The sequence below is a fragment of the Phalacrocorax aristotelis genome, chromosome 10 (assembly GCF_949628215.1).
Source record: "Phalacrocorax aristotelis chromosome 10, bGulAri2.1, whole genome shotgun sequence".
NCBI lineage: Eukaryota > Metazoa > Chordata > Aves > Suliformes > Phalacrocoracidae > Phalacrocorax > Phalacrocorax aristotelis.
The window spans coordinates 26,084,972-26,106,898 of NC_134285.1; the positions used below are offsets into that span (position 1 = coordinate 26,084,972).

Genomic DNA, 21,927 nt, shown 5'->3' on the forward strand with positions numbered 1-21,927 from the left:
TCTGGCTGTGCCAGGTTTCATTTGTATAGCTGCTTTCCTTTTTTTTTTTTATTTCTTTTAGTAGTCTTGAACTGTTCTGTTGTAATTGTTGATAGTAATGTGACTTACTAATAGGACATGGAGGGGCAAGATTGAAATTCTTTCTGTTCCACGTGGCTCTTGCTGCGTGTACCATGTATACCTCAGGAAGGGTAGGGGAAGACTGCAAAAAAAAAAAAAAAAGTTGTTTTGCTCATGCTAAAATATTAAGCTTTTCTTCTGAATAGGCCAGTGACTCCTCTGTTTTGAAGTAATGACTTGAAATTTGGTAGCAATGTTTTGGGGTTGGAGGTCTGGTTTTATTAGGAAGTGCTTCCTGCTGAGCCCACCACAACTGGAGTTACAAACTCTTGCAAACAGCTCTTCATATATTTCCTAGCTTTATAGTTCTATCAGAAAAATATTTTTTTTTTTAAGGTTGTTGTCATGCACATGTTTGGTCGTCTTAATTCTTCTGTTCCTGATCTGGGCAGGTGTGTATTGTGCCACCGAACAGCTACTAGGTGTGCTTCCCCTTGCAGCCCTACAGGTGGTGATAAGTGTGCTGTGCTTACCATTTATTGTGACCTGGGCCATCTTCATGAAGTGCTTCATTTTAGGATCAGGTAACACTAGAAAATCTTTGGGGTCCCTGTCCAGTTGAGTGAGACCAGAAGGTGGAGTTGTGAACATGGGGCTAGTCTTTGCTGAATTTTGCCTTGTGGGAAAAGTTTAAATAAAATGCATTGAGGAGAAAGCTGGACTGAGAAAGAGTAAATTCAAGACAACTAATCTTAATCTAAAAACTGTGATTTTAAAGAAGACTGGGCCAGAAATGCTGGAGTATGTGGACGTGGGATGAAAGGTGGGAATCTGATGAGGGAAACAGAAATAGGGACTAGGAGCTAGCTCGCTGAGGGAGTAGGTTATTGAGTATGGGCAGAAAATGAAAGATAACCTGGGTGTAGAACACTTGGGAACTAACCCTCTGTAGAGAAGGAGGGGAGTGCTTTGGTGCACAGGGGAATGTGTTCAGAAAGAGTACGCAGCGACTTCTTCACTAGAGTCCGTTTCCTGTGAAAACGGGAAATGAAATGCAGTTTACTCAAGTCTTACTGTCAGTAGCTGTCTGTAAAATCTACAAACAAAATATGTCCATATGTCCTTCTTTGTTTTTTTTTCAAGTGCTGGAAATAATACATAATGGTGACCTACCAGCTCTCAGGAGACATATGATAGGTGGTTTGCCCACAGATTAAGAAGTTCCATTCATTGACTAATACAGTCGTGCACTGTGAAGGCTCTTAATTGAATGTTCAAATTAAATAAAAATTAAAATGGCATTGGTGGTGAAGTTCAATGCTGACGCTTCCTACCTTTAAGTTGCTCATAAAATCTTTACCTACCTTTAATTAAATGATCGTGTACACTTACCTTTTGTATACCTGCCTAATTCTGGGTGCAGGACGGGCTTGTGCTGAGGTAAGTCAAGGTTACCAGCAGCATTTTTGCTCCAGCCACTCTGAGCTAGAATTGATGTAATGAGTAGAGCAAGGAGCTGCAGGACAGAGCATTCGAACACAGCTGAAAGAGTCTCAACTCCAGAATTTGAAAGCAAAATGAAAAATTTAAATCAGACATCTCAAAAATGGATTAACATGTTGCTTTCACTGGGGTGGTCAGGTTAGAGAAGTGCTAGGCATTCATACTTAAAGTGGTATTAGGAGTCTGTGTTGAAAATAAATTCTCATAAACTGGAGGGGTGGAGGGACTCTCCTCTAGAAGACATTAATGCGGTTTCATTAAGGCAGCATGATCTACTTTGCACACTGAAACAGGAATCCTGTAGACAAGATAGTGTGTGTTGATTTAGATTACATTGTAATGCATGTGCCCAAGAGGGTCTAATCAGGACTGTTCAGGAAGTTGCAGCACTGCTTAGCTTCTGCTTCTGCTTGTTTGAACTTTCACTCTTAGGATATATAAATACATGTGACTTTATAACAGTGGGACACACGGAGCTAGGTTGTCTTCAAAGCATTTAGAATGTGAACAGTCCTGTACAGAGTTGTCTTTATATTTGTAGCCTCTGTCATGAGCTCATCAATGTCTAAAGCATCGGTTCAAAAAAAAAAAAAAAAATCAAAGTAGGCATTGCTTAGTGTAGCAGTGGCCTAATGTGATAACTCCTGTTGTTTTCAGTGCTGTATTTATTTAAATTCTTCTGATTTCTTATGGTATCTGTCACAGAAGGGACTGCATTTGCACTTGATCTGTCCAGTATGGAAATTTAATACTTCTTGTTTGACAGATTGAGATAATGTCATGCATTCATATAAAACCAATGAACAAACTGACAAAAAAAAAACCAACCAAAAACCCAGATTCTTGCTGTGAAACTACTCAATGTAGTATGCTATTAACTGAGATACAAAATATAGAAAAGCTGAGACCAAATAGTGAGAGCCAGTCATTTTCATGTTGTAAGTGTACTGCTGCCTGTAAGAATGTAGTCTGTCCCCTAATAATAGTACTTCAATTTGAAGTGTTGAAGCAAAATTTGGCTGTTTATACCAGGTTTAGTGAGTTTTGCCTGCTTGAATAGGTACGTGCACACATGGCGGAACTTCTTTTCAAACTGTAAGTCAAAATAGTGGTCTTCAGACGTTGTCCCCTTATGATAATGTCAGTAGTTTTATGAAGAAACAGTGGGGTTTTTTTCTGTGTAGAATAGACTTAATCTCCATGTTGTCGCTCTTAAAGTGACATTCAGACTGTCAACTCTGACAAATACCCAAACTGAGTTTTTATAAGTAGTCTTTGGTCTGGGGCAGAAATAGAGATATGGAAATCTGATCTTGCTGAAGTAGACTTCTCTAGAATTGGCTGGATTTGTGGTTCCTAAAGCTGGTCTACCACAAGGGCTGAACTTGTGCTTCAGAGTAACCAATACCACTGCCAAAGCTCCGCCCAAAACCAGGGGCAAGAGGTGATTGACTTCTACAAGCTCTGTTTTAGCTTCAGTGTGAGCTTTAAGCCAAGCTTGCAGTCCTTAGATCAGTGCCAGCTTATTTTCACCAGAAGAGCATGAGGAATGGTAAAACACTTGGCTGTCCTCCATGGGATGGCTAGAAGCCTTTTTCATATTCCCGGCCTTCAGCATCACCTGTGGTCATTCTGCCATCTCCAGAGGTGTGCTTCTGACTTACAGGCAACGCTGAAAGCTATGGGTTTTTTTTGTTGTAACTTTTCCAGGGAGATATCATTCTCTAACAAGCTTCAATTTTTATTAGCTCCCGAATCAATCCTTTGCTGTCACAACAGTGTCCAAAGCTTTTTGCGTTCCAGGGTGCCACAAATCTTGTGCTATTTAACCTTTCTAGACTTCCTGTTTCTTGACTTGCACTAGTATAAAGGCATCTTTCTCTTAGATTGTGTGATTCCAGAGTGCTATGTGCAAGTTGAACAAGAAATTAATACAGTTGCTCTTTAATGTGTTTTGGGTATTTTTGTAGGTTTGGTTTTGTTTGGTTTGGTTTTTGGGCGTTATTTTTGTTTGGGGTTTTTTGGTTGTGTGTTTTTTTTAATGAAACTGATAGGATCTCACCCAGCTTCTGTCTTTGTTTTTATACTTGCTTGGAAATGATCAGTGAGTTCAAAAGTTATTATGTGTTCACAGAGTGTAAGCATGTGTAAGACTAATTTCCATGGTAGACCCAGTGTTGAAAATATGATTGTCCTTGGGGAAAAAAAGGATGTTTTCTGTGGGGCTGCTTATTCTGGATATTATTCTGACTATTTATTTGTAGTTCTTTGGCAAATGAGATCAAATTGAATTCTCATCTGGAGAGGGAAGAGTCTGGACTCTGTAATGTGTGCGTGTTTTCTTGGATGGACGCTGAAAGTGTGTGTATCTTTTTCAGTGATTCTCTGTTTCCATAGTGGGTAAGGATTTAAGAAAGCCTAGATAATGCTGTTAATGTCTCAGAAGGCTTATTTTCTTGATATTTTTCTCTAACCATGTGCCTCCTAATATTTCGGTAAAACAGCTATTGCTGCCTATAGTAAAAGCTATTATTGTTGCGATGTTTAGCTCACAAATTTGTAATGCACATTACATATTTAATTACTTGTGGGGGAAAATGTAAAGTATGTATTACTTCTACCAGAGTCTCAGTTACCGAAATGCAGTGTCTCTGTAGTGAAGGATGTACTCCATGTGCCATTCATAATGGAACATGTTATTACTTAGAGTGGCAGCTAAAATGAGGACCAGAAAGCAGATTTTTGTTCACTTCTGTGTTTAGTAAAAACTACTTTTCCCTGTTGTTTCCATTTCCTGTCTACAATGGAAATGACTCTTCATACAGCTGTTTGGTGAGAGAGGTTGGTTGGTTGTGGTGGTCATATAGGTTAATGGATACCTAAATATTATTACTTAAATCTTTCACTGCACAGGCTCATCCCCTTTCTGACTCTTCAAATTGTTTTAGATTTTGTCACTACAATCTGAAACGCGTCAGGGCTTTTCATATCCCTGAATAACTTGACTTTTAGGGTAATTTGGCCTTCAGAGGATTCATCTAGTGACTGTTCCAAATGAGAATTTCTACCAACAGATCTTCAGTATTACCTTTGTGTCCAAGGACACAGTGTTTCTGCTAAACTCAGGATCTCTGTTCTGGAGCCAAATATTTTGACCTAAAATGGGATTGAAGGGAAAGAGGGAAGTAGAGGAATTAATTCCCTCCCTGCCCCCTCCCCCTTAGTCTACTGTCCTAAGCATGAAAATCCTATTTAGCCTTATATTGGAGCCTATACTTTATGTATATTACACTAATTATGGGCTTATCTGCCTGAAATTTACAGCACTTCTCTTTAGCCTGCATGTATTAATTGCTATGGTGATTTCTGTCCTGTAGAGTCAAAGGCTGAGTTTCATCACTTGGCATCTTGGGCGTCGTTCTGTCCTTTGGCAGAAAAATATACACCATATAATTATATGCACGTTCTGTTGACTCTTGGCATGATTTGTTTTAGTGTTTGTCCTCACTGATCTTTAATTTCTCTTATCCTTTCTTTTTTATAGCCCTTCTAGGGTCTCCAGCTGGTGGAATCCAAAATTCCATCGGTTCTGTTGGCACCGGCCAGCAGAATACTCCATCGCTAAGTAATCCTAATCCGATTGACCCCAGCTCCATGCAACGAGCCTACGCTGCCCTTGGACTGCCATATGGCAACCAGCCTCAAACACAGTTGCAGCCGCAGGTACAAGGCCAACAGCCAGCACAGCCTCAGCCTCACCAGCAATTGAGGACCATTAATGCATTGGGTAGGTGGAAAAAATAGCAAGAAGCTAAGGTGTTAAAGGGAACTGAACTGTTGAATTCTTAGAATAGTCTAGTATTTCACTTGATCAGAGTAGTAACTTTCTGTTCATGTTGATTAATAACTTAAAATTATACTATTTATAAATGCTACCATTAATTTACATTTGAGCGTTAGAAAGCTTTGAATATATTTCTTCTGCCAAATAGCAGTAGTTTTCCTTTCTTTTAAGATATAGTCCATAGCTGATTGTTGTCTAAGGTGATTAGACAGAATAGCTGAAGGGTTTTGGTTTGTTTAACAAGTATTTCACCTGTTCTAGCAGACAGTTCTGTCTGAAATGCTAATTTCTTTCTGGAACTTAATTGTAGTATTATCTTCTTTTTAGCTTATTGAACTAGTCTGAAGAGTTGATGAATTTTGAATTTTAATAGACTAGTTTTTGTAGACAAATATGTTCAGACTGAAAGTAACTTTTGATTCCATAAGTAGCTGTGTATATGCACCACAGCAGATATTACCAAAAAAGTACTTATCTGATACATTCTTTCTTTCGTTAATCAGTTGGGTCAGTAAAGTATAGTTTTGCCATGTTATTGTCGAAACAGCGAACTGGGTACCAATGATGTTTCATTTTGTCCCGAAGGAGCCAACCAGATGAACCTTCCTGCAGGAGGAATAACGACAGACCAGCAAGCTAGTCTAATTTCTGAAACTGCTCTTCCAACATCCCTTGGGACAAATAAGTAATGCCTGCATTTTCATTCTTGCTCAATTAAACATTTATTTATATACTTATGAATGTAAATAAAGAGCATGCTTTAAAAACTGTGTTGGCATGTGAATGATTAGTCATATCTATAGCTACGCTCTTCTTTCCTATTTCAATTCTATGTCTACTACTTCGTTGCCCCAGAGAGCCCCAGAATATTTAGTAGTTTTAAATTAATGCCCAAGGGAAGAATACTTTGTATTTTTAAGTTGTGATACTTTATTGTTCATACAGTGTTATGCAAACTCCAGGCTTTGCTGCTGTAGGTGTTGCAGTTTGCTGATATCAAAATTTCACTTCGAGAATGATGCAGTAGCTAGAAGTGATGAAAGGAATTACTTCAGATTTACTTCAGGTATCAAACAAAACAAAACTGTGTGCTGTACTGTAACAGTCCCTTTTTATTTTAGCCCACTCATGAATGATGGCACAAATTCTGGCAATGTTGGAAACCTCAGCTCAATGCCAACAGCTGCACCTCCTTCTAGTACCGGGGTAAGGAAAGCATGGCATGAACATGTCACTCAGGATCTGCGCAATCATTTAGTGCATAAACTGTAAGTATTTACCAAGACTGCTTATTTTTCCTGAATGTTTTTTAAAGAGTTTCAATACTGTAATTCTGCTATTAAGCTGAAAAGTTGTTGATTATAAAGTTACCAGTAGTGGTTCTTTGACACTGGGCCACTGAGGATGAGCTGTTACTTTTAACCCTTCTCTTCAGTTCATCCTTCGTCCTCATTAAGGAATGGGCATGAAATTAGTTTATATTGCTAGTAAATTTGCTCTGCTGTAGGAAACAAGTATTTAGACTGTCAAACCTCACGCTCTTTCATCATTGAATTTGCTTTAATCTTGTGGGAAGTAGTGCAATATAGAGTTTTTTAACAATTTTGATATATGTCAAAGACGTAAAAACATGAAAGAATGTCCAGGTTGAATATTGTAAAGCTGTACTGAATTATTTTTTTTTCTGAAGAATTTTTCTTCTGTGTTTTTCTCCTTTCTTGTAGTGTCCAAGCCATCTTTCCCACTCCTGATCCGGCAGCACTGAAGGATCGCCGCATGGAGAACTTGGTGGCTTATGCCAGGAAAGTGGAAGGAGATATGTATGAATCTGCTAACAGTAGGGTATGTTGCTTCAGTCCAAGTTTTCAGTATATGTTCAAGAAGAGTAGTATCACAAATCTTATAAGCATAATGAAAACCACAGAGAGTCATTTCACTCTTCTCTGGATAAGGAAAACCATGCTTTCTGTGACAGTGTGTATATAGTCCAAAGCCATCTGATTAATGTCACTCCAAGCTACTTCACCTCCCTCAGCTCCATGAAAACTAGACAACATCATCCCAGCCCTATTTGCATTCCTCCTGGAAGTGTGATTGACGTGCATAAAGGCTGGAGCACAGCTGGCAGTTCTTGATATCTCCCTTGCTGACTTTCTCCTTTATAAAAGTCTGTGTAAATAGCAGTTCTAAAACTTTCTTAATGCCTCTTTACCATTGGAGGTTTTCTCTAGGACTCAGTCCTGTTATACTGCTTACCTTTTACCCATACTGTTGGAATTTTCTCATCTGCTCAGCAGCACCAAGTGATTTAGCTAAGACACATAGCTGTTTCATATCTCAATGTAATAAGACGTCAGTTTGCCTGCATTTGTCCTCATGCATGGGAAACAAGACAGAATTCCTGTTCTTGTTCATTTTTGCTCTGTCTGCAAAGAGGTGTCAATTCAAATCTCTGTTACTCAGGCAGCAAACCCCTGTTGATTGACATGCTGAAGATACTATTTCATTATGACACTGTGGTAATTCCACGATAAAAGAACCACTTCCCGAAAGTTTTCATCAGGTGAAGACAATGTTAGTAGTGCCAGTAATAATAGTAGTGAGATCTTAACCTGATCAGAATCTTGAAGTCCTTTCTTTAAATTAGAGTATCTAAACAGAGTAGTTGGTGGCATTTCACGTGCTAATCATCCAGTAAGACAGTAACACTTACTCTGCCCTTTCAGACCATCTCCCAGAAGAGCTGAAGATGGAATGCAAGTTTCATTTCCTAGAGGTGGATAGGCAGTGACCATACTTGTGCTGCTGCTGCTGTGTCAGCATCGGTCAGTGACAAGATCATATTCTTCTTGTGGCTACCAAGAGGTTGTTTAGCAAGGAAGACTTGGGTGTCATGACCCTTGATCACCCTGGCAGCTTTAGAGAACAACTTTAGAGAGAATGAGGATTTCATAGACATACATAGGCATCTAAATACCTTCTCAGTAAGGATGAGCACTGTAGGCTTCTGGTTATAAATTAAATGTCTTCTGACCTGTATGCCAGACAAATACCCAGAAGTATCTTCTCTTCACCCCCTAAAAAAACTGTCAGAGCCCCATTGCCAGAAGTGTTGTTTATGGGAATTCATCTAACATATTTGGCTCCAAGCAGCAAACTTGGAAGAAGAGAGTAGTTTAAAATGTATTAACAATGCTTTGTGGAATTGCATCCTTCTTTTTAAGGAGCATCTGTTCTACTTTGATGTTGAAAAACAGATTAGTATGAGGCATCATTGTAAACAGTTTGACACTGTTTTAGTAGTATGTGCTCCTTGTGAATACGTCCTTTTTCAGGAATCTTTGCAGTGTGAAAGTAGCACAATACTAAATTTACAAGTAGGAAGTTATAGGTGAAGTGTCTTGAGCAGGAGGAAGGAAGGGGCTGTAGTGCTTTTAAATTCGACAGCAGAAAAGTGTCTGCTGGATTTTTGAGATGTTTGGAGGAGGGAAGTGACCTAAACCCAAAGCTTTATATTGCAACACTGGACTTTTTTTATCAAGACTGGTGAGGAATACCTATCTCGTATTAGTTTTCTGAAGTGAACCCAATCCTACTGTAATAAAAAAATTCTAGTTTTGGTGAAAACTGGTTGAAGACAAAATGATTGTGGGACAAGCATCACTCAGCCCTTGTTCCATGTAGCACTGGATTTTAAGAGCATAGGTGACCTCACAAAAGAAAGGTAGTCATGAGGGTTTTGGGGGTTTTCTTTCCCTTTAACGGGTGCATAATCTCATGCACTTGGCAGATATGTGTCCAGCAATTGCTGACAAGCAAAATTGTGTACCTTGCTGTGCACTGTGACTACCTTATTTGATCTGTTGTCAGTGTAGATTGAGTAAAATGGATTTTTCATCTTGTGCAGATGTAGTGTTTAGTTGTCTGTGCCTGTGGACTATTTTTCACTGATTTCCTCAATTCCTTTGGGGTTTTGTCTGTTTATTCCTTGCAATGACTGTTGGTAGTCAGACTCCTTAGGAAAAGAGCGGTTCCTTTCTTTATGTAAAAATCGATCTGTCTGTAACGTGTCTCCTGAAGTTTATTCAGTGTAACTGTTGCTGGGAACAATTTTTTCTTTTGTCTGTGGATTAGTGGAAATGTTTGTTATTAAAATAACATTTAAAAATCATTCTTAGAAACTAAATCACAGCTTCCCATTGTTTCTTGAAGCAACAGAGGACCTACAGTCGTCATCTTTGTCTGCTAGTCTACTGGGAGTAGATATGAAGGATAGTCATAAAGCCAAGCCTCATATATGTTTTCTGGAAGCTTTGTTTTTCCTTTTCTGCATTAAAGCAGTGATGAAACTGTCTCAATTCAACAGAATTCTGAAAAGAAATATTTCTTTTTTTCAAATAGTTTATGTACATGATAAAAAAAGAATGGGTGACTGTGTTCTGATAGACTACATGAGTTCTGCTGCTGCTTTCTTACACTTGACGCCAAGTACTTTTTTCCCCTCTCCTTTAGGATGAATACTATCATTTATTAGCAGAGAAAATTTATAAGATACAAAAGGAGCTAGAAGAGAAACGGAGGTCTCGTCTACATAAACAAGGGATGTTGGGGAATCAGCCAGCCTTACAGACCCCAGGACCTCAGCCTCCTGGCATCCCACAGGTGGCTGCTGCCATGGGCCAGGCACAGCCCGTGAGGCCGCCCAGTAAGTACTTCTGTAGGAGGTACTTCAGCATTTCAGCTGTAGCTTTACACATTTTGTGTCCTTGGGCTTTCATGCTAATCTTGAGTTTGTACTTTAAATTGGTTTTTGCTGACCATTCTTCTGTTGTGTTGCAGATGGGCCTATGTCCATGCCAACCGTGCCGATAAGTCGTATGCAGGTTTCCCAAGGTATCTATATTTTTCCTTTCCAGTTGCAATTTGTGGGTTCAGAATAATTGTTGGGGAAAAAGCTGATCATCTGTTTTTCTTTTGAAGTTGGGGTGCGGGGAACTACTGGGTCTCCCCTTTTTTCAGCATCATTCTTTGCTGTATGGCAGGAACTGTCTCAGTGCAGGCTTATCTTAAGAACTGGCAATGTGTACCCAATACTTTGCTAGCGATTGGCAAGTAATATAGTCCTTTCAAAAAGAGGAGAGTGCAAGCAAGAATACCGTGGATAAGCTCATTGAAAACACTAATGTCGAGGGTGGGGGGGATATTTTGGCATGTTTTCATCAGTTAATTAGCAAATATGCACCTGTAGCTGAAAACGTAGCACATTAATCCTAGAATCTGCACAACTAATGATATCCTTTTCTTGGTTTCTGATGCAAAGTGTATCTAAAAAAAACCTTGTAGCTTGTTCATAGCACTGATGGCTTGCCATCACTGATATAGGCTGCTGTGGGCTCCTGGCTGGGTTCTTTTCCAAAAAACAAAAACCTGTGACTTTTAGGTGCTTCAGCTTATTCCAAAATAGTGTCCCCATTTATTTTATTTCTTCATCAGAGTTAGTAGTAAGTTGAAACTTCTGTTGAAATGTCCTTGAGAAGTCACATCCTTTTAAAACTCAGTAGGAGAAAACATTGATAGCGAGTATAGCTCCATAATTATTCATTTACACCTTTATTCCTGTTAGGCAGGTTTGGGGTTTTTTGAGAGGTTAAATGTTTTGTATAAAAAGCACAGCACCTATTTAAGCATATTACTTGCTATTGTCCTAATTTCAGGCTAGGAGTCACCTTCGTATATACAATACATATTTTTATCCTATTTACTTCAACCATATCAGTGAGGCCTCAATAAGACATTGTGTTTCAAAGCAAATGCCTGATTTTAAGAAACCATCCCAAGGTATTACAAATAGCATCCTGTCTTTGCAGATCACCTACACTCTTCATCTTTGCTTTTTTGTTTTTTTGTGGGGTTTTTTGTTTTTTAAGACACCAAAAGTTAAATTTCACCCTAACTGGTATTCTTCTAAATACTACTTCCATCCTGATTTGTCTCTTGAGCCAAGTAATTTGAACAAAGTTAAAAGGAAAAGATGAAGTGTAGGGCAGAGAAACTTTAGCCATAATAAATGTTTATTTTTAGTAGAGTATACTTACATAAATTCTGATGACTTTCTCCTAATGACTTGTTTTGGGGGTGCATTTGCAGGAATGAATCAGTTTAACCCCATGTCCATAGGGAATGTACAGATGCCACAAGCACCCATGGGACCCCGTGCAGCTTCTCCAATGAGCCATCCTGTACAAATGAACAACATGGGCGCTGTTCCTGCGGTTCGTACTTCTTGTTACCAAGTTCTGCTCAAAATTGGTTGAATACATTTAGCAGTGTTAACGCTGTTCTGAAAAGGCCATGTCATAGAGTAGTACTGTAAATTGTAGGATAATTTCATGGAAACGTACTGAGTGTGTCAGGCTTTTGTTGAGGCAATTATTTTCAATATTTGTGTCCTTTTTTTTTTTCCTTTTTAAAAAAAACACCTTCAGAGAGGTAGATGGCAAGATGCAGTAATATCCAACAGTCTGTGGAAGAGCATAGTTCTTTCAGAATCTGTCTTTGCAGTATATATACCTTCTTCATTACTGCAAGAAAACACATCTTTATTCTGTAGAAAAAGAAAAATATTTTCAGTTTGACTGGATCATCTCCATTAGCTCAGAGAACAAAATGGAGTTTTAATGCTCTTAGTTTTGAATATTACTCGTTTAAAATAAGTTTTTCATTAATACTGTGGAACAAATGCTAAAGTTATATGCATATACCCACTTCCAATTGGTTTACTGAAGCCAGTTTTCCATTTATTTTTTTTTTCCTATGTTTTGGTTGATTACATTGAGGATATTTTCCTTTCTCTTGCTACTTAATACTAAATGGTAGTATCTTCACTTTGGGTATTCATTTTTAGATGGCAATGTCTCCTTCCCGAATGCCTCAGCCGCAGAACATGATGGGAGCTCATTCCAACAACATGATGGGTCAGGCTCCTACCCAGAACCAGTTCCTGCCCCAGAATCAGTTCCCAGCATCTAGTGGGGCTATGAATGTGAACAATGTAGGCATGGGTCAATCGACAGCCCAGGCCGGGGTGCCACAGGTAAGATATATTTTCTAATACTGAAGTTATTTACCCTTAATTATTTTGTTCTAATTTATTTAATATATGTAGGTTGGTTTATCTATTTTGTATAGATCCATTGTCTACTGTAGTCACCCCTGACTTTGGGGGATCCTGGGTTACATCTGCCTTCTTCATAAGCTCCTATATAACCTATCTATGTACGCTCACTGGGGGGCAATGCCCTGTAATTCCTGATCTAAATTCTAAAAAAAATGCATACTAATGAGATGGGGGGGTATCAGAAGTTAGTTTATGGGACGATTATGAGCATATGCTTTTGTCTTTGTGTGGACCTTAGTAGCTAACCTTAAATCAAGAAATACAATAAAGTGGTTGGGGAAGGTCTTTTAAAGTTCATTTTAATCTATCTACTTCTGAAGAGGAAAAAAAAAAATTTTTCCCCGTCACATTTTTGTGTTACAGTAGTGCTCAGTGAACTAGTAGCTGTGTTTATGATGCCAAAGTATATGCTTTTCCACAGGGAGAGGCTTGGTTTTTATCTCAGAGTCCAAGTAATTTAAGTTAGTTGAGACCTCCAGAGTTCTGTAGTCCAGCCCCATCTTCAAATGAGGGATAATTTAGATCAGGTTATGAAGGGCTCTGTCGATTCAAATTTGGAATATGTTCAGGATGGAGCATCTACAATTTCCTGGCCCTGGCTCGGTTGTTTGAGCACCTTTGTGGTGAACATTTTTTTCCTAATGCACTTAGTTCAATAAAACTGACCATGTACAGGCAATACAGAAGCATGTTTTAAATCTAAAAGCTCATCTGCAGGAAACTATTAATTGATTTAGATTTCTAAGAGTAAGTGGTACATCTGAGGATAGAGTATTCTTTTTTTATCACTAGTTATCTGATACAATCTTTAAAATGTATCATTCAAAAGTCTGTGCATATCTGGAATACTTCATTGTTGCTGCTCCGAAACACAAATCCACAATTTTCTTAAGCATCTGGAGTAGTCTAATTAGAATTTTAAAAAAAAAAAAAAGGAAAGGAAAACAAAAAAAAAGGTCAAGTCTTGCGCTGTGCAATGAAGCAGGCATTAAATGTGTTGAACTGCCTTCTAAAGCAGGGCTGCAGAGTCCTGGCCTAAAACGTGTATTTCCTTGAAACCATTTTGTATGCAAAGTCTGACCTTTGCCCAGCTAATGGCACGATTTAGAGATTGTGTGCCGGTGGGTCTCTGTGTTACTCAGAGATCGTGAGGATTCCCTCTCTGTGCCAGTAGAATTAATGTAAAAAGAGGTGCATGGCAAATATAGGTCTAGGAGCAAGGTCTTTGACTAAAAGCTGATGAAAACTGGAACAGGCTGCCCAGAGAGGTTGTGGAGTTCTCCTTCTTTGGATATATTCAGAAGCCTCCTAGCCACTGTCCTGTGCCCCCTGCTCTTAGATGTACTTGCTCAAGCAGGGGGGTTGGACGAGATGATCTCCAGAGGTCCCTTCCAACCCCTACCATTCTGTCATTCTGTAAAACGATTAGAGAAACAGGAGCAGTCATTTGCAATAATAGCAGCATTTGTTTGTAGCCTTACAGTATTCTGCTAAAGAAGACTTCAGTGCTGTGCTTTAAAGTATAAGTGTGATTCCCAGAGTTTTGGGAATCACATGTCTGTAAGACAGTGTCTCTCTCTAGCAGGGGCAGGTTCCCAGTGCTGCTCTTCCCAACTCCATGAACATGCTAGGACCGCAGAGTGGGCAGTTACCATGTCCATCAGTGACCCAGCCACCTCTACATCAGACTACACCTCCTGTGTCCACTGCTGCTGGGATGCCACCTATTCAGCACCAAACGCCAACTGGAATGACTCCTCCTCAGCCAGCAGCACCCACTCAGCCTTCGACACCAGTCTCATCTTCAGGACAAACACCAACACCAACACCGGGTTCCGTTCCAAATGCGACACAGACACAAAGCACACCTACAGGGCAGACTGCGGCACAGGCCCAAGTCACACCGCAACCTCAGACCCCAGTTCAACCCCAGTCTGTGCCAACCCCGCAGCCATCCCAGCAACAGCCAACATCTGTGCAGGCACAGCCACCTGGCACTCCAGTAAGTACCGGCTAGTTGAATTTTTCTTGGGTAGTGGCATTCTGCAAGAGTTCTCTTTATGTATAACACCATGTCACGCATGTGTAGAGCCCATAGTTGTCAATGGTAGCTCCTACTTTAGACCAAAGGGTTTGTTATAGGCATGTAAAAACGTGTGTGTTCAGATACTCTCAGCATTGTTTGAAGGAGGGGGGGCGTATTGAATGACTTAGAACTGCTCAAAGTAAAAATGGCAGCAGTGTGCAGAAAGACGAGGCATAACAGGCCTAATACTATATTGGGTGTTAATCAGAATCAGTCTTTTTTGATCATGAAATTTGCATAAATTTTTTCTTCTAAGCTTTAGTCAGGTTGAATGCACATGTCAAGGAATGTACAGTGTTTTACTGGGCAGGTCCTTTCTCTGTAAAAGAAGCCTCTTTGGGGCAGAACTCTTCCTTAGCTTCTCCTCTGTAACGCAGAGTTATTAAATGTGTTATATCAAAACTTGGCTACAGTGAGCTCCTGTATCCATGTTCTGCGCTGTTTTAGAATATCATCTCATGTCTCTTTTGTGCTGTTCATTTTTAGTAAAGGAAAGTATTTCTATATATGCAGTGTCTTTCTTTTGTACTGTTTTTACAACAGCTATCCCAGGCAGCAGCTAGTATTGATAACAGGGTCCCCACCCCTGCCTCAGTTGCTAGTGCTGATACGAATTCCCAGCAACTAGGACCAGATGCACCAATGCTAGAAAGCAAATCAGAAGTTAAAACTGAAGAAACTGAGCCAGAGACTAGTGAGACACAAGTGGAAGCTAAGACTGAGGTAAATGAGATTCTATACAGCTTAACTGAAAGCAGTGATAGATATAAAAGCACTTAATTATGTGTCTGAATTGATGAGCTAAGGGGCAAGAGGAGGGTAGTTACTGGAAAGTAACTGTCCTGAGGAAAGCCATGGATGGAGAGTGCTTTGACAATCTCAAACAAATATTTTGGTGATTCAAGTTAGGGTCATAGATGTAATAGTACGTTTCATTGCATCCTTTCTTAAGGTGGAGGAGGATTTGCAAGGATCTTCACAAACAAAAGAAGAAACAGATGGAACAGAACTGAAACAAGAGCCAATGGAAATAGAAGAAAAGAAGCCTGAAATAAAAGTAGATGCTAAAGAGGAAGAGGAGAGCGGCACTAATGGAACCACTTCACAATCCACATCGCCATCTCAGCCCCGCAAAAAAAGTATGTATATGAAAACTGAGTTTTTCTTGTGTACTTTATTTTACTAGCATTTGTTTTCCATGGTCTCAGTTCCTGCTGGGAGGTCTGTTTTGCAAGGGTATTCCAGCACATGGACCTCTAGGAGATGCATACTTTGTGTAATTTATTTTTGAAAGTAGCATTCCTTTAATATGATATGAATCACAGGTAAGAAAAGCATGTCATGTCTTGATCCCGGCAGTCTTCTCACAGCTTCCAGTTTCTGCCCAGAAGGACCAATGCAGTAAGGCAGTGATTGCTGTAGAAATGTTATGTACATCTTGGCCAGTGCTCTTTCAAGGGAGCTTAGTGTAGGTAGAATGCTCTCAGTAACCAAGAATACCCATTGCTTTGCTTTTCTGTTAGAGACTGAACACACTGCCTTCATACTGAGTTTTAGCCTTCACTTCTCTGAGAATCAGGTGCTTGAACTCTTTGCCTCAATCTGTGTTCCTCCAAGGCTGCAATAGCCTTAAACTTTGAAGTTCTGTCTAGTTTTCAGTGTAGTGTTTATTTGAAAGCATTCTCCTCAGAAATAGTTAGGTCAGTAGTCTCTTAAATTCATCTGCAGTGTTAGCATAGATTAAGGTGGGACTATCCGTATACTGTATATTTTTCCAAAAAGAAACTTGATGACATGACAGATCTTGAATGGACTTATAGATGATTGCATCCCTTGGGTTAGTAAAAATTAATAAGATTTTTAAACAGGCAAGAAGAAATCACTCCATTTGTAGTGCAGGCTTTGTGGGAGCCTGCAAGATAAGGTTTTGGACTCAAACCGTAGCTGTTTAGAGTTTCCTAGCACCGTTTTTTAAAATGAGGTTTTCTGTGGTTAGTTTTTAGGATTTGACCAAAAGTAAGCTTTTAACATGCTGCAAACATCAAAAAAGAGAAAGTGATGATCCATTTCATTACTTTTTTCTGCTTCCCTTGCAAAGGAAACTGCATATAATGAAATTAGAACGTTATGGGTGCCTGCTTTCCAGATTGTGATCAAGAAATCATAAAGTTTTAGAGCTTGTTCAGGTTGAATCTTGATCTCTTGTATATTCCTTGGGTTGCATTTAATTACCAAACATCTTTCTTTAAATAAAACACTATGAAACACATTTTTCTGTAGATTGTATTTTTAGTTTGTAGCACAGTGGGCACGCCAAATGAGAGTGCACTGCAGAACTAACTGGCAGAGCCTACGTTAGACAAAATGTAACATAGGGAATGGAAAGCTTATTAGCATTTATAAACCAGTTGTATTCCCAGAGGAAAGAATCATTGCTGCTTGTTAGAAGTGCCTGCAAGCAAATCGAGGCAAGTGGTTGAAAGGGGAGTGTTCTTGCAGTTTTAGTCCATGGAAAAGCTGCACCTCTGTTCTGCTGATTCAGTCTTGGTTACTACCCATTTCCAATACCCCATTTAGTAACATGATTTTATCTTAGAAATATTGTCACTAAGTAACTGTATAGTATAATACATGTGCAGCGTGGGCAGGTACAACAGCATATACAATTTTAAATGGTGACATATTTTCACCAAGTAGTTTGTCCAACTTTAATAGAGTGTTTGTATTAAAATGCTAAATAAACCAAACCTAAATACTGTAAAGTGTGTTCAAGGGTTATAGGATATTTTAAAACTACTTATGAGACTCATCTGGAGTTCTTAATGGGTTACAAAGGTATTGGAAACTCTTCTTCCTTCCCATGCAGCCAGATTCCTGAGACACACCCCACAGTAACCTGGGATGTAGCAGATATGTGCTGCTGCTGCTAAGGGGAAGGCTTGCAGTTGGAAGTATCATGGAGTGTATGCTATAAGACAACTTAGCAAGTTGTAGCCGGATACCTTAATGTTTGAAAAGATTCATCTGGACCCTAAAGGAGTGTTTTTCTGGGTACAAGTAGCTTATGTTGTGGATTTGGCACCTCACCTGTTTGTACCACCTATCCAGGTGTACTGAACACCATCGTCCTGACCACGCTCACCTCATGTATAAGTAGTCTGTAACCTGACTTAAGTGATGAGGAATACTGTATGGGCTAGGGAACAGACTGAGAGAATACTGTAGAGATCCTGGTCTGCTGAATTCACTTACACCCAAATGTCTGTAGTTCAACTTTTATGGAGAATTGTAGACACCCCTTCTATTCTTCGTCGTCAAGGTTTTGCCTTCATAAACGGGGGCAACCAAAGCTGTTCAAATTCAGGGTTTGTTTTTGTTTTGCTTTTTTCCTGTGAATCTAATACAAGCAAAAAAGGAAGGGTTTTGTTTCCTTGGATCTTCCCTTGCAGTCTTCTTAAAAGAAGCAGTATAATAGTCATTTGGGTAGCTCCTGTCTCCTCCTCTTGTTGTAGATGACTGCCTTAGTTTGACCTTCAAGATTAGTTTCTTCCCTTCTTTTTAAAACATAGTAACACAAAACCTGCAAGGGCTTGGTTTTGGCAGGGGTATTCAGGTGTATTGTCCATATTGTTTTGAAGATGTCTTCGTCTTCCTTTACAAATTTTCTCCTTAGCAATCATAAGCAAGATTTGCTCTGTTTGAAAGAAATAAAAATTTAAAAAGGTAAAAAAGGTAGCATTATACTCTTCTCTGGCAGATGATAATACATCATCGCAATTCAGGCAAGGATCCCATTTTCTTTTTACAACCCACGCATCCAAGGCAAAATGGGATAACTGGATGCCAGCTCCTAACAAAGATCATCTAGCAACCGGATGAGAACCAAGAGCATTTAATTGTGGAAAAGGGGGAGAGGAGAGAACAAATTTTCTTGTAAAATCTGTGTAGGGAGATCCTATGATCAAATGTTCTGTTATTACTATGTTCCTTAGAGGCAGAGCAGCTTTTTTACTGCTAAAGATGAAGGCAGATTTTCTTCATGTTTTTAGGTGAAATAATAAATTGAACTAGTAACATTTTGATTTTTATTTTTTTCAACCTTCAAAACTAAGAAGTTGTAAACTTTACCAGCAAAGATAATTAGGCTTTAAGGAACTTGGCAACAAGTTTTGCTGAACCTCTGCAGTTTGATCTTAAGATTGGATTTATTTTGAAGGATACCCTAGCTTAGTGGTGTGTTGTTATAGGGGTCAATACAGGGAAAATTCTAAAAGCAATGTCAAGCAGGTGGCCATAATAGATGTTGAAAAGGTGCTTTTTGACATTTAATTTTCATAACTTGAATTATTTCATTTAATCAGGTTATGAACTACCTGAGCCAGAACAAGATGGTTTCAGAAGCAATAGAGAATACTTTTTCTCATGAATGAAACTAAATATTTCCTTCTGTTCTCAAGAATTCCATAATATATCTTAGTAGTTGTTTATAAATTTTTGAGAGTATATGGTAGGGTTCCTTTCATGGGAAAGTGCCTGTCTATATGGTATCAATAAATATGGGAGAGAATTGCCATTTTATGGGGAGTGAGATTGTGGCAAGAGCTGAAATGATCATCAAGTTGCATTCGTTGTTGTAATAACAAATATAGGCCTCTTGGCTCATCTTGTTTTTAATCTGGTGAGTCCAAGTTTAGCAGTAGCAGCATGAGATCTTGATGTATCTGTAAGGCAAGCCCTTGCAGAAGCCCTTCTAGCAGCTTGCGTAGTCCTTTGCCATGATTTAGGCGACTTGGGTGGTATCTTGCCTGTTGTGTACGTGACCAGTGATCCTCTCTCCAGTTAGGGGCAGTGCATTCAAATGGTCTTACAATTTTCATCCTGACTAACAATTTCCAGGAGCTGCAGCATCTACAAATGGCTAAAAGTTTGAGAACTTAATGCTTCAGAAATTTTCTTTGTATTTGTACTGACAACTTCATTTCTTGGCTTGCTTTATTTTTGCGTGTATATTTGGTGATTATAGTTGAGACAAAAAGACTTCCTCTCAGAAATATCACTCAAATGAAAAAGGAAGAAAAAAGAACTTCTAAAAAATCATAAATTTTTAACCAGAAGTCCTAAAAAGCAATTAATATCTTACCAAAATGTCAGTTGAGTGGCAAAAGCAATGATCAGCCTTGAAGGGGTCACTGTAGCCCTGTTGATTTAAGTGCTTTCAACAAAACTCCTGATTGCTCACTTTTATTGGTATCATTCTCATTTCAGCCAGGTAGGTAAATATTAGATGCCATCTAGCTTTCCTTAGTTGTCTTTTTTTTTCTGAATAATAGGCATTCTTCCCTATTTAAAGGCTCTGTTCCTAAGGAAATAAATGCAATTACACTGCTGAGATGTTCGAAGAGCTCTCCAAGTTATCATTATTTTTCAGAAAATGCATTGCCTTTCTTGTCCTTGTCATCCACTATTGAAAGAAACATGGCTGTTGCCATGCCACTGTTGCCAAGTGGTTGTAATGATGCGTATAAATCTGGAAGTATTAACACTTTCAAAATCAATTAACCGTCCATCAGACTAAGATTGTTTGTATACTAAGGCCAGAAAATTCCTCTGCCAGCTATCAAGACATCTCTGTACTCTCTGTAGAGCTGGCTTTTTGGCCCTGTCCATTACAGTGTTTTTTGCTGGAAGAATCTTGCCTTGGAAATAGCAAACAAGGTTAGAAGGGAGGGAAAGGAAAATATGCTTAGTCTCTTCTCTGTAGAGCAAAGGTTCATCCATGTTGAAGCAATAGAATTAATTTGGTTCTGGATAAGTTTTTTGGTGTTTTGTTTTGGTTTTTTTAATGCTCTAGAACATGTATCATTATGGGCTACAGTTGTTCCTGTATTCTGGGAATATCACCTACTGTGATTTGAGTAAACATAAAGGCTGTGCAGTAGCATCTTGATTTTAAGTTTTGCCTCTGATCAGCTATGCAGATTGGGAATCCCTCTTAAGAGTTTTGTTAATGTAGCTTGTTTTGGGTATGTGTTGTGGGTTGGGTATTTTTTGTTGTTGTTTTTGTTTGTGCTTGAGGAGTCAAGACACTAGGAAACCTGGAAGGAAATTTTCTAACCTTTCTTACTTTCATTAACAGTTTTCAAACCTGAGGAGCTGCGCCAGGCTCTCATGCCTACCCTTGAAGCTTTGTACCGCCAGGACCCAGAGTCTCTACCTTTTAGACAGCCTGTGGATCCCCAGCTTCTAGGGATTCCGGTGAGTTGGTGTTAAAAAAAATACAAAATGCTTTTGTGTTTTGTCTTTGTTCATATAAACACTTAATCTTTTCTGTACAACATAACATGAACAGTTGACATCTTAAAAACAAAGGGGTTTGTGTGTGTTTTTGAAGGACTACTTCGACATTGTGAAGAATCCTATGGATCTTTCAACGATTAAACGTAAATTGGATACTGGGCAGTACCAAGAACCCTGGCAATACGTGGATGATGTTTGGCTAATGTTTAACAATGCCTGGCTTTACAATCGCAAGACTTCCAGGGTCTATAAGTTTTGCACTAAACTTGCAGAAGTGTTTGAGCAAGAAATTGATCCCGTTATGCAATCACTTGGCTACTGTTGTGGGCGCAAGGTATGTATTCCAGGGATGGAGTTATATCCTTCCAAAGAGCTTAGCTTGGTTAATCAGATAAAACATATGCTTTGTATATTCTTTTTTTAAAACTGAAATATTGAATGAAAGGGTTGGTAAAAGTTTGGCTTTATTATAAGCATGCTAAGAGCTAAAACAGGTGGATAGCATCCCTCTTGCTCCTATTCTATTATTGTTGTATTTTGTCCCTAGGAGAACACCTTTTTTGGTTATAAGCAATATTAAAATGCTTTGGTTGATTCCCATATATGTGGCAATAAAGTAGGTGGTTAGAGGGACAGCTATTTAGCTTATATAGTTAATAATTGTAATTAAATTGAGAGCTGCGTTAATATATTTACAATAGCTTGGAAAAGTGTGGTAAACATAACAATGTATTATGACATCTGCAAGCATCAGGTTTGCCTAATAGATATTTGATTAACATAAGATTACATTTTAAAGCTCTTCTTCTCACCATTGTTTTGCAGTATGAGTTTTCTCCACAGACCTTGTGCTGCTATGGCAAGCAGTTGTGTACTATTCCTCGTGATGCTGCCTACTACAGTTACCAGAATAGGTAAGTCCTTGACTTTGTTGGTTTTTCCTTATTCAGGAAGTGTTGA

General features: G+C 38.9%; 1 protein-coding gene across 12 annotated transcripts in view; it reads left to right on the plus strand.

The window, feature by feature from the left end:
- CREBBP (CREB binding lysine acetyltransferase) overlaps nucleotides 1–21,927 on the plus strand; it is a 95,166-nt gene that overhangs the window by 48,130 nt on the left and 25,109 nt on the right. For 4 of the 12 annotated variants that reach the window (XM_075106050.1, XM_075106038.1, XM_075106041.1 and 1 more), the window contains 14 exons: nucleotides 5,108–5,350; nucleotides 5,993–6,092; nucleotides 6,529–6,675; nucleotides 7,132–7,249; nucleotides 9,920–10,112; nucleotides 10,247–10,300; nucleotides 11,555–11,679; nucleotides 12,312–12,500; nucleotides 14,167–14,586; nucleotides 15,214–15,393; nucleotides 15,623–15,809; nucleotides 20,807–20,925; nucleotides 21,062–21,301; nucleotides 21,793–21,881. In XM_075106050.1, coding sequence (XP_074962151.1) covers nucleotides 5,108–5,350; nucleotides 5,993–6,092; nucleotides 6,529–6,675; nucleotides 7,132–7,249; nucleotides 9,920–10,112; nucleotides 10,247–10,300; nucleotides 11,555–11,679; nucleotides 12,312–12,500; nucleotides 14,167–14,586; nucleotides 15,214–15,393; nucleotides 15,623–15,809; nucleotides 20,807–20,925; nucleotides 21,062–21,301; nucleotides 21,793–21,881 — 2,404 coding nt within the window. The remainder of the gene's footprint in view (nucleotides 1–5,107; nucleotides 5,351–5,992; nucleotides 6,093–6,528; nucleotides 6,676–7,131; nucleotides 7,250–9,919; nucleotides 10,113–10,246; nucleotides 10,301–11,554; nucleotides 11,680–12,311; nucleotides 12,501–14,166; nucleotides 14,587–15,213; nucleotides 15,394–15,622; nucleotides 15,810–20,806; nucleotides 20,926–21,061; nucleotides 21,302–21,792; nucleotides 21,882–21,927) is intronic. The other 8 variants (XM_075106039.1, XM_075106042.1, XM_075106045.1 and 5 more) reach the window with 6 other exon arrangements.